General features: G+C 35.4%; 1 protein-coding gene across 1 annotated transcript in view; it reads left to right on the top strand.

Moving 5' to 3' along the window:
• Window positions 1-71: 71 nt before the first annotated feature.
• The window catches only part of LOC135470111 (WASH complex subunit 4-like), a 29,307-nt gene continuing 10,881 nt past the window's right edge, over window positions 72-18,497 (top strand). The window contains 23 exon segments of the mRNA XM_064748868.1: window positions 72-127; window positions 2,645-2,784; window positions 3,007-3,138; window positions 3,140-3,173; window positions 4,064-4,131; window positions 5,038-5,120; window positions 5,457-5,499; window positions 6,104-6,207; window positions 6,607-6,727; window positions 7,021-7,129; window positions 7,733-7,860; window positions 8,144-8,304; window positions 10,579-10,696; window positions 11,271-11,396; window positions 11,728-11,835; window positions 12,227-12,317; window positions 12,718-12,773; window positions 12,955-13,034; window positions 13,355-13,460; window positions 14,260-14,376; window positions 16,256-16,424; window positions 17,883-18,037; window positions 18,334-18,408. Coding sequence (XP_064604938.1) covers window positions 76-127; window positions 2,645-2,784; window positions 3,007-3,138; window positions 3,140-3,173; window positions 4,064-4,131; window positions 5,038-5,120; window positions 5,457-5,499; window positions 6,104-6,207; window positions 6,607-6,727; window positions 7,021-7,129; window positions 7,733-7,860; window positions 8,144-8,304; window positions 10,579-10,696; window positions 11,271-11,396; window positions 11,728-11,835; window positions 12,227-12,317; window positions 12,718-12,773; window positions 12,955-13,034; window positions 13,355-13,460; window positions 14,260-14,376; window positions 16,256-16,424; window positions 17,883-18,037; window positions 18,334-18,408 — 2,376 coding nt within the window. The 5' untranslated portion in view covers window positions 72-75.

Raw genomic sequence — 18,497 nt, 5'->3', positions numbered from 1 at the left:
AAGCAGCAGAAGGGATTAGCGTCTGACTGTCGTCTGTCAGTGTCACATGACTGTCACAGATTCAACATGGACTCCATGCCAGACGACCCTGGCTGGGAGTTCGACAAATTTGATGATGGATCGAGAAGTAAGTAACAGAAATCAGCATCGACAGTTTGTGCTGTGCAAAATTTGACAGAAAGTAGCAATGATTCACCAGTTACCGCAAGTCAGATCGTGATAAATAATTTCTAGATCCATTCAGGAATATGATACCGTCCGGCGGCCCTCCCCTTTTTTAACAACAACAACAACGTGATAATAGTAGATGGCATTTCATCCCTTAAGGATGATAATGGCCTTTGTTAAGCAATAATTTAGGGACCCTATTCACGTTTCGTTATGTCATCTACATTCCAGTTTGCGATATCCAACTTCATTTAACTGAATGTATGGCTAAGACATTAAAACTCTCGTTTACTTTGTTGTTCGATCATGTGACATTTATTGAAGTTCTTCTTTATGTTAGCGATTGCCGTGCTGGGTCAGCCACAGTTGTGTTCTTGACTCTGCAATAGCCGCAACTGCCCCCAACGGTTACTAAACTAACGTAAGTACCATCATCGCAAATGCTACACTGTTCAGATCCTGAAGTTCGTCCCCGAACCATTCAGTTTAGTCCAGACCTTGCTACAACTGAGCTCCGTGTGAAGCAGAGAAACTGAGGAAGCCCACCACCTAATCATATTTTCCCCACATTGCCGCTGTACCTCAGTAGAAACAAAATAGCTACCATTCACTCACCTGAACTAGTCACTGGCCACCATGGTGTCACTTACACAAATAAACTTCCCTTCACAGTACAGGATACACCAACTGCAAAAGTGACATGGTACACGTCTACTATCACACGAAATTTGGTGATTCGTGAATTGAGATGATGACAACATGGTGGCTGATGACCTATTCAGGTGAGTGAGAGGGAGGTATTTCGTTTCTACTGAGGTATAGCAACGATGTGGGCGGAATACAGATTAGGTTTAGTCAGTGTTTCTGCTTCACACGGAGCTCAGTTGTAGCGACGTATGGCCCAATCTGAACAGTGCAGGGACGAACTTCAGGCTTTGAACTGGGTAGCATTTGCGACGATGGTACATGCTTTAGTTCAGTAACCGTTGGGGCAGTTGCGGCTAACTCTGCAGCATCCATTAACATGACAAGCAACATGTCGGCCTTAAATAACCTGTACATGTTGAAGTAGCATTTGCTATAAAATGTACAGATTTGTTAAAGAGATGTCAGCCACTAAAGCTGAATAATGTAGTATTCCAGAAATGTTCTAAAAATATTTTAAAAATTCTATACTACTTATCAACAAAATGAATAGCAAACAATAGTCAGTACCTAGTATGTTATGGCTATCTGCAGTGACGTCACAAAGCTTAGAAGGTATTCTGTACCATCAGTATTAAACAATGTGATAATGAGAAAATACAAACAAAAATGCCTGACACCCAACCAAAGAGTATCAGCTCTGTTCTGTGTTCAAGGGGCCAATGCTTTTTTTAGTTTGGTCAGGGTGAGGTTTGTGGACACAAGCAGTGTGTGTTAGTGGTCCGACTCGTCTTCGACCTGCATGGGTGGAAGCATTTTGCCTAGCTGGCTATACCAACTTCAGGGAATTTACCGAACATAGCAGAGCCTTCTGATTGATAACAGACTCTTTCATTCAGACCATCGGCAGATATTTTCGTAATAAATCTGACTTTGCTAAGGTAAAATAATGCAAAGTGACAACATTTTTTCTTCAAGCAATGACTCTCGCAAGGGTTTTTTTTTTTGCCAGCTCACCTTGAGAAGTTATTGCAGTATCCTACCCAGCATATGAGCAGTGTGACACAGGCAGCCGTTCTCTGTTCCCTGCTCATAAATGTGTGGTTCAAAATGCTTAAGATAACTGCAAAATCCAATTTATTGCACAGATTTCTGCCTATCAGCTATAAGAAACCACACTGACAATCGAATGCTAATAGGTTTTTTAATGTGATAGCCAATTACCACGTAATGCTTTCAGCGCTAGTGATTGGCCAAGTTTATAAGGGCTTCTGCAACATGGCTACCCAGATTGAATTGCCTGTCAGTGCTATATCCCCAGTGCTGAATTTCATCTTCTTGGCTTTCAAAACATTATAGACTTTTTTTACATATTTTTCTATGATAACTGTGTCCTTTATCATTTTTTTTATGTTCACTTTAAGGAATTTTTGTTTCTCTCATGGTGTAATGGTCACAGTTTGTGTTCTGAAAGTAACAGTAAAATGCATGGTAGGGCACATGCACATGACTTTCAATTCCACAGTAATTGCAAGGGGAATGTGGAGTTTAATTTCGTTAAATAGCTTCTGGCAATGTGTTTTATCACTATACTTTCTGTAGGCACTTATGATATAAAAAACTCAAAACAGAAAACATTAGGAGTAAAAAGCAGTATGTCTTCCATTAAGCCTGAGACTAATATAACAGATTTAAACCCAGAGTTGGATTTAGATGCAATGCTACAGTAAGCCTGAACATTGAATATTGTGGGGAGCTGACAGCATTGTCTTCAAAAATTTCAGTAGATTGTCAGTCATAACATTTTATGTTTTCACTTCATTATTACCAGAAATTGTGGGTGAGGTTCAGCTTAGGAAGTATGGAACGTTCCTGGAAGAATATGCATCACAACTGAAAGAAATTGAAGATGCTTTGGATGACTCTATTGGGGATTCATGGGACTTAACATTGGATCCTATTGCTTTACAGGTAATATAACTTCAACAGTGATCAAAGTTAATTTAAATTATCATTGACTATTAAATAAAGGTGTTATGAAAAGTAGCACTGTTTAATATTAATAAAACAATAGATTTGTTGTCCTTGCAAAACTCATAGTTGTATGTATATTGCATTTATTTGTAATACACTGTTTGCACATGTGACTTAAATGAATTAGTAATGACGGAAGTCACCTATTTTCATTTCCAGTTTCTACCCTATGAACAAACAACTCTCCTTCAGTTAGTGAAAACTGACAATAAGATCTTCAATAAGGTGATCACAGTTTTGGCTGCCCTTTGCTGTGAGCTGAGAGCACTCAGACATGAGGCTGAGACAAAGTTTTTTCAATGCTTTACTGTTCTATGGAGAAGGAGGTGAGTTTAATTAGGCAGCGAAAGGCTAAAAATGTTCTTATTTGCAATATTATTGACCACTATTACATATAATCCTTAAAATTTATTTATTTGATGTTGTTTAGCACCTTACCAAAGAAGTTTACACTTACACGATGGCAGTCATTTCTTTGGAAAGAGGTATGCAGAATACCCTTAGTAAAACACAATCCTCTGATGGCAATTTTCTGATGAACTTCTCCACTTGTTACACACATGTGTGAACAAGTTATATGAATGCGTGGAAGACAAGTGGTCTTCTGTTAGATCTTAGAGTGACGAAGAAAAAATTTCGCTGTTATTTTAAACATCATCTGGATAAAGTTAAGACTTTCAGATGTCTACTGACATGTATCTGACTTTGAGTGAACAAAGAAATATCCAGTTTTATACAGGGTTTCTCTTCAACCATCCACTCAATCAAGTCACTATAGTTAGAAACATGGGCGATGACTGACTTTTTGTGAGTGGATTACCACACCTTTTTGTCTAGACGACGGGAAATGATCAGCGAACTTTGAAATATAGGACGCAGTATTATGTTGTAATTATGCGGCCAACTATGTAACTTGAGTTCTACTTTATACTATGAATACTTTATAATATATTTTGGGTGGAAAGGAAGATCGTATTTGGTTTACTTGACTTATTATTCACTTTCAAACAAACATTAAGAGTGGGAAAATTTACAGTTCTATGTCTCAAGCAGGGATACCAAGGGATTGGAAGGTAAGAATCACCAACACCATATTAAAGCCTGCAGGAAATCATGTCCATGGTGGTTTTCAGGATTCAATGACCATCATACTTACAAGCCATTTTGTTGAACAAAAATAGGACATGTTGGATCTATGTGTTCCTGAATGTTACAGAACCAGAGAATGGGCTGGAGGAGGGTGAAGCTCAGATACAAATGGGTCGTATGATGCCCCTGTTACAGGTGAGAGAGGGCATGTATGTAGCGGCTTGTAAGGAAACATCATACTTGTATTACGTATTATTATTAAGTATATGTACTTAATGTGCAAACTATAAAACTGAATAGTATGGAGATGGGAAATTTTAGTCGGCTTTATGGCCTTGGTACAAGCCCAGATACAAATGGGTCGTATGATGCCCCTGTTACAGGTAAGAGTGGGCATGTATGTAGCAGCTTGTAAGGAAACATCATACTTGTATTACGTATTATTATTAAGTACATGTACTTAATGTGCAAACTATAAAAATGAATAGTATGGAGATGGGAAATTTTAGTCAGCTTTATGTTCTTGGTGACAATTAAGAGCAGTTTACTTTATTTGCTTTACTTAGCTACAAATAAGCTTAGCAAGATGCATTTAGCTAGCAAGATGTAAACAAACACCTACAGAGCTACGCAGCAAAGTGGCTTAAAATGAAAACCTTTTTATTAAGGTAACATTGTACAACTGTGTGACTGTCATGAAAAGACAACTTCATAAGCACTTTTTGTTTCCTGCAAACCACTTATGACTAAACGACAAGTTAGCCTGAAACTGACATAGGTGTCAAATTTGTTGGAATTTCTCCTCTGTGGTCGGTCTTGTCACATCAGTTTCTTCAAAGAGTCACAAACAAATGAAAAATGCATATAAACTCTCCAACAAAGTAATAACTGTTTTCTCTGTTTTGAATACTCGTAATTGATGTATGCTCAGAATCGGTTTGTTTTTTTACTGTGACACATTGAACTGAAATCACTACTTATTTTTATTTCATGCCACTCACCAAAATTTTCTGGCCTGAATACTTTTTGAAGTAGGTTTGAATTGACAGTGTTTTAATGTGTTGCATACACATGCCATAATCATTCGTATTTTTTTACCAGGACCTATCCTGTTTCATTACTCGGTCTTACGAAGTTGTTAAAAATCTGATGTACCAGTTATCAGCCCTATATTCACCATCCAGGTAAAAATTCTGATGCATAAATCAAATTGTATGACTATAAATACTTTTTTTGCAATAATTTAAGAACATACATGTGCATAATTTTGTTAATTATGCTCAATTATGAAAAAACATTTATAGATTTGAAGTTTTGAGTGTGTTTCATGTTTTTAGTAATAAAGTGTCCCATAATAAAGCTTGAATTAGGTTCTCAGCTGTATGAATTTTATTCAGATAAATTCCAAAGCTGGTTTTAGGTTTTTATACTGAAGATTTTCAATACTTCAACCAGCAGTAATTTTCAAATCTACTAATTTGTGAAATACATGCAACTCATATTCATTACTTGTATTGTAGAAGTGGGCAGAAACTTATTGATGTCACTGATGTTCACTTCCAGGTAGGTACAAAAAACATACAAATGTTTGTTATGATGTGATAAAGTTGTGTCGGTGACAAAGTTCTGTTTGACTTAAGCTTGGGTTGGGTGTGTACTATACATGTGCATGTAAATGTAGTGGATGGTTGTAATTATTGTAATTTGTTGTGTTCATAAGCCTGCTGGTATATCATCAGGGCTAGGATAGCCATTGGCGTTAATCAGCGTCTGAACTGGTTAGTTCTAACCATTGTAAATGGTGAGCAACCCAAAAATTCTGGTAAACTTTGCTGTCTCTTGTGTAAGGTCATGCTTGCTGTTCCATCTGTATGGTTAATTATTAAACTGCACACCACAGTTGTTTTCTTGCTTTCCATAAACTTTTATTTTATCATCCAGCTTTTCTAAATAATCATTGATACCTGGATGTAGTCTTCAAATTGTCTTTTTTTTTTCTCAAAAAATCTGACAGTGCTTATAAATCTGTGCATTTACATTATTTTCAGTTCAAGATTTTTGCAGAACGTTGCACCTATTTTGTATTGTTTGACATTATGAAGACTATATATTTTGTCATTGTTGAATAATGTAATTAATGTGAAGAGTCCAACGTCCTATTTTCCAGACTGTGTATGAACATCTGGGTGATTTGTTAGGGGTCCTGATTACATTGGATGAAATTGTGGACAACCAAGGGACGCTTAAAGATCATTGGACATTATACAAAAGGTATTGAAGTGAGAATTTCTGGTGATTATATAAAAGAATGAGATAACAAATTGTAATTTAGTTACTCTAATTCTTCAAAATTTTCACATGTTTGCAAGGTGTTTATTCAAACATATTTTCTGAACATTATTATGTGTACAGTGATAAAATTATACTTTTTGTGAGGTCTTGAAATAAGTCAAATTAAAAGGTGCATACATGTACATCTCACTGAAATTTGCTCTTTCATATGTAAAAAGGAATTAGGGGAGTGCAAATATATGTAGCTTACCTTATTATAAAACACGCTCTCAGTATTTGACCTCCTTTGTCAGTGGTACCAGTATACATGCTATTTTAAGAATACATTTTGCCTTCATGTGCTTTGTATTCAATTTATGTTTCTCTTAAATTTTTCAGAATGTTGAAGTCTGTGAGGCATAATCCTGGAAAGTTTGGAGTCCCAGAAAACAAGTTGAGGCCTTTTGAGAAGTTGCTGATAACTCTAGAGGGCCAAGCTTTGGACGGAATGATTTTTCAGGTATATATGTATATATATATTGGTGTATGAATATACAACAGAATAAAATTTTTGTTTGTAAGGAATACATATTTACTCTCAAATGCTGTTAATGTATATATTGAAGGAATCTATGTACCTAGTGTGCCTGTTTCTTAAAACTTTTTGATTTTCTATAACTGTATGCTTTTCTTTAAAATCTTGAGTCATGGGATTGTAATTTAATTGAGTGACATTATGCTCATTTTAACCATTTTTACCCAGAAAACTTAACTGAACCATATGTGTAAAGATTTTCTTTTATCAATTTTCAGAATTGTGTTGAACAACCCTTTGAAGTTTTTGTGACAAAAAATCCTGCTTTTGCAGAGGAGTTTGCATTAAATGTGAGAAATTACATACAGGATTTGGATGCAAGAATAGGTAATAATTGATTGTGTGGAAGCAATTCGTTTTGTTGCCTTGTTTTGTGTACAAGGTGAAAAGAAAAGACGACAAATAATATAACCTGAGTTATTTAGGAAGCGGTTTGGAAACAGACCTTAATGGACACAACCATTTTTTTCATATGTACTTGGTAACTCAAAAAATTCAGTTTAATCTGGAATTCTTATGGTGCGCTATGTTAAAGCATCCAGAAACATGACGTCGCATCACTTATTTCCCACTCACATATGGTTAAAAGGCAAACCAGGTTTCAGGAGACTTAAGCAGATATATCAGCGTTCTCGACTTAGAGATAGCTTGCTCCTAATTGATCAAAATTGATAATCAATTATCAGTTTTGATCAATCAGGATTATTTATGTAACATAACTAAGACCAAAAGTTATACTTTTTAAATTCCATGTGAGATATTTGTTGATGCATATACTTTTAATCTGGTGTATATTTTTTTATATTAACTGTGAGAAATATAATTTGATGAAACTACATGTAGGTTTCATATGTACATACTTTGTAACACTACCTGTACAGTTTCATAGTAACATTTGATGAAGTGAATCTTTTCTATTCTTCTGTGAAGGTGACTCAAATGAGATGGAGCAGAGATACAAGTTTGTGGGTGCCTGTGGACTGTATATTCTGCACTTTCAAATGTTCAGAATCATAGACAAGAAAGTTTTCAAAACACTCTGGGATACTCACAAAAAGGTGGGAGAAATTTTAAACATTCATTAATTGCCCAATTTGTTATTGGGGACTAATTGAACATAGATGCACATGTGGATGAATGATATTAAAATGATTGTTATTTATTATGTTTAGCTCTCAGACTGTGTAGTGACAGTATCTCTTAAAATTTTATTGAAAATATACATGTACATATTGCTCAATGATTAAACAAAAGACCTGATTGCTAACAGATGTGCATGTAGTGGCTACAACCTCTCTCCATTGATTTTTTGGAAGTAAAAATTTTATCTGTATTTTATAGGTACCAGCAATTAACCTGGTGGGGAATGTGGTGTGGTTTCCCACAGACTTCCTAATGACCAAACTGCCACACATGGCTAAGGCCCTAGATAAGAAAGCACAAGCCTCTGCCACAGCCTCAAGAGTGGCATGGCTGACTCAGCAAACACAGAGCTTAACAAGGTTGGTACTGAGGGAGGGATTGCTTGTACATGCAATTCTTATATTTAAACCCTAATCTTTAAGACATTCCCGGTTTGTGCATGTCGCTGCTCTGTGATACATCACCAAATTAAATAAGCTGTTTTGGTCTGTCTCTTATACATACATCTGTCCAGTTGGATGATTTCAGTTTTGGCTAGCAAGAAATGCTGATAATTTCTTTCTTTTCTTAAATAGACCTTAAACCTTTCAGAAGCATGTATCTAGATCTGAAGAGGAGAACTATTCAAGTAAATAAAAACAAAAATATGAGATGAATTTTGTGTTCATAGTGATAGTTGATTATACTTTGTTCGTACTTAATATCAAGAGTTTTATTTTGTCATGTGCTGCTTTTGTAATTTACTAGAGATCTTCAGAACATTATTAAACTGAGAGCGAGATTTCTTTTCAAAATAAGATTGTCTGTGGTAGGTTGTAACTTTTTTAAGGAAAGACTGAGATGTTGATAACCCCTGTTTACCTTTTCCTTCCCTTCCTTCATCCCCTTCTGCAGGAAAAGGTATGTTTGCTTCCAGTTGGTAACTTCTCTAAATGGGATTGCAGTGAGCATGGCTGATAAATGTGGATCTATTAATATACCTGTTTTCTTTAGCCTCAGTGAATAGCATGACCTGTATAAGATAGCAACAGGTGCAGAATCCAGAAGATTCAGATTAAAACCTGTCCTGATAACATAGTAAATAATTTGGAATATTGTGTCAAAAAATTACAACCATACATTCATAATAACATTATTGAGGCTCTTGGAAAGTGTGTATATTATTAACTTTCACCTGTACAAAAGGCTTTTAATCTTTTAACTTAGTTTAATTTCTTAAAATTTTTTAGTTTTTTTCTTTGTTTTCTTGGGTGCTGGGCTCTTTTTACTTATGGCTTTGTAACATTTTGTGTGCAATATGGGAGTTTTGAGATTCAGTGTTACAACATCCTGTTGGCGTCCCCTCTTGCGATCCATTATTAGTGACTTTTAATTCCTGAAAAATCTAGATTAGTAAATTTTTTAGTTAATTCAATAAATGACAGTCATCTTTTGTGTATCCTTCTAAGTAATGTATATACCAGCGATGACATCGCAACACAGAGGAATGTTACCAAGATGTTGAAACTCCCATGTTATAGGCAGTCTTTTTTCTGTTTTAATATATAATGCAATCAAGGCACTGACATTTCCTTTTTATTTTGCCTTTTATACTAATAATTTAAACATCCTGTTTTGTGAATTCACCATAGGGCGAAGGAGTCTGAAAGGGTGAAGTTTTCAGTTCTTTACATTTTCTCTGTGTGATTTCAACATCATTTGCATGTCTTTTTTAAATGTTACCATTTTTTGTAGCTTTATACGCTTATAAGGTAGACAAATTAAAAGCACCTTTTGCACTTCATTAAAAGAAAAGACAACAAGTATATGTGGAAGTACGCATCGATAAAGTATTCCACATAAAGTTTAAAAAGCACACATTTGTATTTTTCGTGATGTTGCATGTGCATTGCCAAGATATTGCAGTTCAAAGAAAGCAAAATTGCACACTTTGAGAAAATTAAGTGTGCTACCCTGTTATCAGTTTTAGTCAGTCAGGTTATCCCTGTAACCTGACGACTCAGCACTTCCTACTTACAACACCTGAAAACTTTTGTGCCTTTTAACCTTGTGTGCATGGGTTATTGGTTGTTCCAATATGGAACATCCTATGGCCTCATAAAAATTCGAGATTAGAAGTTGATTTATAGAGTAAGGTCAGAAAAAAATGGCTTGGTAAAAAATGTTTACCGATAAGTCTGTTTTCACGCCTGTTTCTGGCTTATCTTTTGTTTTGATCACATTTTAATACTTACATTTGCATATATAATAGTGAACAATACAGGTGTTAGGGTTTTGTATATTTGTTTTGCTTGTGCTTGTCGTGTCAGTTAATATTATTACCAAACGTACATTCACACATAAAGGTATTATGTAGTTAAACCCCGTGAACTTAATATTAAATCTATGAAGTACATGTGTTTTATAAACATATTTCTCTACTACAATATCATTGAACATTGATAACCCATCCTTCCATATATGCTGGTGAAAATATCTATGACCTAGCATTTTAATTTACATTTTAATTTCACACTTTTATAATTAAAATAATTCTGTGCTGATATATAAAATGTACATGTTGGCAAACAACTGTCTAGTTCACAACCAAGGTTTTTTTCAGTGATGTGATGTCACATTGTAATGTGTTACAGGGAAGTACAGGCATTTTACTTGCAAGTTTGCTCATGGATGGTAAAGATGGAGTCTAATCTGTCCAGAGGCAACACTTTAATGGAGGACCTAAATGCCAGGTGTAACCTTTTTATTCAGGTATGTACAACAGGCCAATGTTTCTGTGCAGTGGACTTTACAATTTCCCTGACTTATCTACAGAACCTTTTGATAATATATGGTTATTTTCTATGAAACCATCTCTAACAAACTGATCATTTTATAACTTACAATGGATTTTTGGCACTCAAAACACTGTGTAAAACTCTCTCTAAACATTGGTCTCAAGAACCCACCTGAGAAAATATTACTTCTGTTTAATTTCTTCCTGAGGAAAAGAACATAATCTCTGGACATACATGTCCATTTACATGTATTTGAAGTACACATTATAATCAACTCTATGTTTAACTTATGTAATATTGTACTGTTAATACCCCAATCTTACACACCTACATATATATTACATACAGGTCTCATATGACAAATCCATATACTATCTATCCATGTATTACCTAGTACCATAGATTTAACCACATTTTGAAATCAGGTTGTCTCCTGTTTTCCCTTTCACTTGTGTGTTACCTTTGTCAAAATAGGGTGTCTAGGCACTGAAACACGGTGTACACTGTATATGTGGAACGTAAGCCTCATTTTTTACATGGCACTGCAGGGTCTTCTGTATGCATACAGCATCAGCCACCTGGTGAGGTCTGTGATGAACCTTCATGTGGCACTGCAGAAGCCGATGACCAAGACGGCGGTGCTCAGTCTTTGTAGACTTATAGAACTCCTTAAGGTGGGTGTATCTGTAATTGGTCGTCATGGGTTAGGTGTTTTGACAAGAGAACCTGTCCCAAACAACTGATGTGGAAATGTACAATGCACATGTATTTTGTAAAGCTTTGGCAGTTGTTAAACAGTTCAAGTTATTTTACTGTGCTTTAAGGATGAATTAAGAAGACTTAAAATTAAGCTGCAGCTGAAAATATGCTTCTGCAACAATTTGTATCATTGCTATGTTGAATGAGTAGTCTGTTACAGATAAAAGTACAGAAATGTAATATGGTATATGTACAGTGTATCATTATTGTTGATAGTTATTGCATTAATTTTTTCCATTATAACAGGCAATAGAGCACACCTTCCACAGACGAACCATGCTCGTGGCTGAGTCTGTCAACCATATTATACAACACCTGAGCTTTCTTGCACTCAGTGCAGTTAGCGTTGCCAAGGTAAGCTGTAAATTATTGCAGGAAACTTGATGGCTCTATTGGCAGGCTAGGGTATGTGACTTGCTACATGTACTTCACTTGCAGCTTAATGTCAGTAAGTTTGTCACTTACCTGGTGAAGGGCAGTGATTTACTCTGGGCACTCCAGTCCACCCAGAAATTTGACAGTCACCAGAAAAGTGAAAGGAGACTTGAATTTGACATTAAAACTCTTTATGTAAGGATAAGTGTATCGTACACCCTATCATCAGTTTAGAATTAAAACCTCTTTATGATATCACAAAATCATGATCAGATCATGACACAGTTTGGTATAGGATAAGACAAAAATTAAACCTTTGATCCCTAAAGATCATTAAAACATTGACAAAACTTTCTTGTATTATTTGTAGAAAAGAATTGTGTCAGAAAAGAGATACAGTGAGAAAAGACTGGATGTTTTATCAGCCTTGGTCCTTGCTGAGACATCTCTTCATGGGCCAGGTGAGTTCTTTGTACTGTACCTGGTTTGTACATGTTATTGTCACATGAGCTGGTCTAGTAATGAAATCCACAATTATCCATTCATCAGTAGATTACAGAATTTTAGCAATTACAGGTATACTTTATGTTTTGTCACTTTACATTGCTGAGTGTACATCAACATGCATTTGTTCTTTTGACACTTCCTTTAATGGTATATGTACCAATAGAAACTCGATTGTTTGTGTGTTTGTGGTATTCTGTACACTTATTTCGAACATATGTGGAACATTAAAAATAATAAATTATCCCCCAAATACTTCTGGCATTTCTTGACCTGTAAATCTGTTCTACAAATGAAAGCCATGTTTAAATAAACATGACAAACTTAGTCTCAAGATGAATATGATATATGTTTTAGGAACCAAAGAACGGCGTCTTGTTGCTCAACTTGCCTTGGCTGTTGGAACAATGATGGCAAGTAGTCTCCTTTCTCTGGATAAAATAACAGAATTTTGCTTCCATGAAAATCATATATAAATCAAGTCATGTTCTGGAAATTATGCATCGTTCATATGGTCTACTTAGAAGTTCAGTGAATGAGAATTGATTTATGTTTTTATACTTTGTCAAATGTAATTCTTTTTCCTGTATACAGGGGTGTTTCAAGGCAGATGAGCTTGCAAACTTCCATGCTACCCTGAGAAAATTAGAAGCAATATGTGATTTTAGGGAAAGGTGTGTATAATAAATCCTCCGAAACACAGTCTACCTTCATACATGTACATGGTCTGATATCAGAATTATAACTGATTCTCAACAAAAATTTTGAGAACCTTGAACCTCAAAACTTGTAGGTGTGCTTTTTTATTGTGTTTAAACTGACATGTTATTTTTATAATTTATTGCATTTCACGTTTAAATGTACATTTACAGTGTACATTGATTCACTTGTAGTAAACATGTCATAGAATATAAATCCTGGTTATGTCTAGTAATTTTTTTTTGTTTTATTGGTTTATTTCTTATATGTACTTTTTAATGTGTTTCTGTCACAGGTTGAGGTCAGCAACAGACTGTGCCTTCATATACTGGCATAGAGTTATTTTTCCTATCTACTTACAAGACTTGTTTGAGAGTATATCCGACTCTCATCGAATACATGTGAGTGAAGCTATCTGTAATGTCAAAGACTAAAAGTTCTTATGCCCTTACTGAAAGCATTAGTCTCTTTTCACTCAAAGAATTTTACAATATAAGTTCAGTTTTCTTAGCACTTGTCTCTGCTCAAACTTTTAAAGTGAATTCATCCAAGTCTTTGAAACACTTGTATTGTGAACTGTTGGAAGGACCAGGTTTCTCAGTAGTGCAGTATGAGACAGGATTTGCTGGAGACTCTTTGTAATACTTGACCATGAAAACATCATGTGTTCATAACCAGCTTTGACTGCCACTCATCTGTAATTTTATAAAAGAATGCTGGTGACATATTACAGGTGTAGTGCAATGTATGCTATCATACATCATGTCATTAAAGTGTTTTTTTATATAGAGATAAACTACATGTACAACTCAAATTTACAAAAATCATCAAATGAATGAATGTTAACATCAAATGCATGCATTAAAGGAGGATATAAGCATAGTGTCATGTAGTTCTACATGTACTGTAATTCTTTAACCTTTTAGCATATTTGCAAGGTGTTTATTCAAGCATATGCTGAGGGCATTATTATGTCCAGACTGATAAAGCCATACTTGTTGTGAAGTCCTGAAATTTGCCAACCCAACCAATGCAGATATGCTTTAAAACTCAAATTGAAAAGGCGCATAAATCACAGTAAAACTTACTCTCTCATATGTGAAAAGTTTAAAAGAAATTCGGGTACTTCATACTTTTCAACAGCTGACGGGTAAGAAGACGTGTCAAACAAACTTTGATTTTCTGGCTTTGTGTTTTCAGTACATGGTGGGGGCACTACGAGACTGTGTCTTGCCTATGCAGGTTGTGGGACATCTTCCCTCACCACAAGTCCTCTTAGACTGTTTCTACAAAGAAGTTATGGGTCAGCTGAAAGAGGTAAAACTAAAGTAGGCCCCAGTTAAAATTAGGGTTTCATTTTTTTTCTTTTTCATATTTTCGGATTTCCAATTATAAATGTACAGTAAATGACCTGAAGTTTTGCCTTGTGAGTTACTGTCACACAATCTGAGCTGGCGGCAAGATGAAGAGAGTGATTATCCCCTCGTCCATTTTATTTCTGTTCATGGCACTTAGCAGCTCTGATTGCTAATCCTCGCCACATGGGATCAAGTCACTGACAGTGAGGTGTGCAGGCCTCCAGACTGGTAGGTCTGCATGTGCATCGCTGCATATACCCATGAATGAAATCGAAGAAAGTATCAAGTCAGGCGATGTCTATTACAAACCTTTAAATTCCAAACACTGTCTCAAAGCATGACAAACAAGGAATTTACATGCACATTGCACACTGCAGACGAACCAATTCTTTGGGTTAGGTCTACGTGGAAGTCATCTCACACCGTTATCTTGTGAACAGTTGTCTGCTGTGAGCCCTCATTATGCAGTAAATATGCGAACTAGTTATGTCAGCTAAAAACAAATTTCGCTGAGAAATATCTGTCATCATCTACCCGTATCCATGTAAATCCAATTTAGTATGTCAGTGTACATGCATATTTTGTTTCTTTACAGTCAGGAATGTCCTCCTATTGCAAAAGATTTCTTTTTTTCTGCCTTTTTATATCATGAACTTCCCATTAAACACAGAAACATATTCCACGCAAGGTTTCCAAAAACTACCACGATTTACTTTTTCCCCTTTTTGGTAGCACTGTGAGACTGGCATATCGGGAGAAAGGATTTGTTTGAGTTGTTATCACATCAGGAGTTTGCACAATACCATCTCTGGCTTTATATCAAAACAAAGTACATGTTTTATGATTTCCTATGTACAGTTTTGCCCACACGTGATTTAAGTGTCGCCAGCAACAGATAAGTTATTGTTTTGCCTTTCGCCAGCAAAAATCATGCGACGGATGGGTAAACACGTGGAAATTTCGAGTCCTGTGATTGTAAATGTAAGTGTAGTATCTACATGTAGATAAAACCAATCTTTAAAATTTCATCCAAGGGGACTGGATTAAGTATTATGCAAATTAAGCATTCATGTTTACGAAATATAGACAGAAATAGCCCAGAATAAACAAGAAATGTTCAGTTGCTGCAGCACAAACACATGTGTAGGTGTCGTTTTAATTGCAGTATGACATCTTCATGTCGTCTTTCCTAGTTTGCAAATATTGATTCGCGGTATGCTAAATTCTGCTACAGCTTTGTATACGGAGAGCCCTGCAGTTCAAAAACTGATATTTGACACAACACTCCACATGCGTAAAGGTACTGGGTAGTCACACTTTTTCTCCCAAATTTCCATTTATCACAAAATAACAATAATAAAACAGTCAACCTGTTGGGAAGTGGATGTACTAAAATCAGTATGATTAAAACTGAGGGAAACATGAACTGTTGGTGGTAGGAGCAAAGACTAACTGCTCTGTGAAGAGTGAGCTTATCGAGTCAGTAACAACCATGATCAATGCAATGAATTCTGGGATACACTTTCCAAGTCCCAAGGAGAAACTTTAGATCATTTAGTGTAGCATTGTTCTGACATTTATCTTGATTATTCATACTCTAATGATTACTTGATTTCTTTGAAAGAAAGGAATTTGTTTGATGGGTTTGTCAGCAGTTATGTAGAATGTCCAAATGAAAATTAAATGCCCGTATGTTATTTCCGTGTATCAAACAAACATTCTTGTAAGCATTACTCTGCTCTTCTATGTAGCTTACAGTAAAACTGAATATTTAATTAACATCTATCACATTTATGTTTAATGTGATTTATCCTAAATTTACCTGTATTTACCTGCAGCACCTTTTGGAGCCGTTGTGCAGGGAGATAGAGACAGACCTCCGTCTCCACATCCACTCTCATCTGCAGTTGGATGACAGAAATCCATTCAAAGTTGGTATGAAAGACCTCTCACACTTCCTCAGGATACGCCCCATTCGATTCTTTGACACATCTGTCAGTATTAAAGGTACTCTCTTTTTTTCATTGTTTATCATGTAAGATTAATTCAAAGGTGGCGCATACACAAAAATTACATAAAGTTCAGATGAAAGAGTATTTTTTATTATTGTTTCAGTATTTTTATGATTTTTCATTAAAGAGAAAAAGACTCATGAAAACAATTTTTGTGTAGTGGGCACTTGTTTTGTGTTGTCTTTGTGTAATACTGTTATAAATGAGGATGTAACACATGTTTAATAGATATGTTTGCGTCAGAATTTAGCCTTTTGAGCCAACAAATGTGTTCATCCTGGATTTTGATTATATTTATATTTTTCATAAATGTTATAATAATTCAGATGTTGTGGTTGAATATAAACAACAAATTTACATTTTAATACACTTACTAGACATCACATCATTATTGGGAGTTCAAGCCTCTGGCTGGAAGCCCTATTGTAATTGTTGTTCTCCCAACATGATTTTGTCGCTGAGTTGTAGAAAAATGGATAAGAGCAAGAAAGCTGAAATTTTATCACGTTATAGGCCTAGGCCTAGGCCTAAATCTGTGGCCTAAATAGGCCTAGTATGCTTCCAGAAGTCACATGACATGGCGGCCATTTTGAAAAACGTCAAAATATTTTAAACATATTGAAGTGAAAATGCGCAAAATAAATGACTCTGAAATTTTGATACAATATAGCCCATAGACAGTGCAATAAAATTTGTTTGAAGGTTTGGTCTGATCATGAATCTGGTCTTATTTCTTTCCTGCGATCTATAGTATTGCTGCAAATTGCGATCAAATCACGAAGAAGAGCAATTCCACCATATGCAATTCCACCATATTTACCAATCACTTGACAGAAAACTGTTACAGCTGTAAGCTAAAAATCACTGAGTGCAAAGTGCTATATATGTAGTCTATGTTTGCTGAAAATTGTTGATCTGTGTTAAACAAACAGGGGACATGTGTGCCTTCAAATATTGCCCAAAGGTCGATTTACTCCATTTGGCATATCTACATATATATGATATACAGCGTACTTACAATGCACTAATGACTACAAAGAATGTAGGCTTTCTAATTAAGTTGGTTATGTATCTATACATGGACACTCTTAAGGTAACCAGAAGTGACACCACATAGGCAGGATAGATCGTCTTGAACCCCGGCATCGCTGCTGTAGCAGTTATATTTCAGAACATTATTGTGCAAAGACGATTTGTGTTAAGAGGTGGTCCCTAATACCCAAAATACAAAAATATTTTCAGTACCCTTTTCTCCTGAAGGAAAAAAAAATCTAAAAACATAACAGATTAAAATATTAAATATTTGGTGCTATTAAAGTATTGCTTAATTTCAGTTCCCATTCTCTCTCCGCAAACCTCTCTACAGACATGGCTTGTAGTTACGTCCTTCGTATGTTCAAGTTTGACTTTCCTGACTTCAACTGTATTTATATAGATAAATAAATGATTTCAGCCTATGTGGAACACTACCTTGACAAGACATTCTACAATCTGACCACTGTGGCCTTACATGACTGGAAAACCTATGGGGAGATGAAAAATGTTGCTCAGCAGAAGTATGGCCTCTCCTTGCTGGAGTCGCATCTTCCTAGTCAGACGTTGGAACAGGTGAACAACGTTTACCTTGTCTCAAAAAGCTTTCAGAACAAAGCTGTAACTTGTTAACAAAAGAAAGTATTAAAGGAATGAACTTTGTAGGGTTTAACAGTTGCTGAACTTTACAGTCATTTGAAATGAGGTTTCAGTCTTGTGTTTTGTGTATACACAGCAGATTATTAACATGACTATCAAAGAACGCCGGAGCAAAATAACTGTCAAAAGCAAACACTTTCCTTGTTTTTTGGTGCATTGACCTACATTCCTGTATATTTGTACAAATGTATATTTCCTTTCTTTTCCACTAGGGTTTGGATGTTTTGGAAATTATGAGAAACATTCATGTGTTTGTGTCCAGATTTTTGTACAACCTCAATAACCAGGTATATTCAGTAGTCTATTTTAATGAAATTCATTGACATATACTCATATAATATTGATTGGATGAAAATGTATGAGAATACTACAGACC

Source organism: Liolophura sinensis, chromosome 7 (assembly GCF_032854445.1).
Source record: "Liolophura sinensis isolate JHLJ2023 chromosome 7, CUHK_Ljap_v2, whole genome shotgun sequence".
NCBI classification, from domain to species: domain Eukaryota; kingdom Metazoa; phylum Mollusca; class Polyplacophora; order Chitonida; family Chitonidae; genus Liolophura; species Liolophura sinensis.
This window is presented reverse-complemented; position numbering and strand designations above follow the sequence as displayed.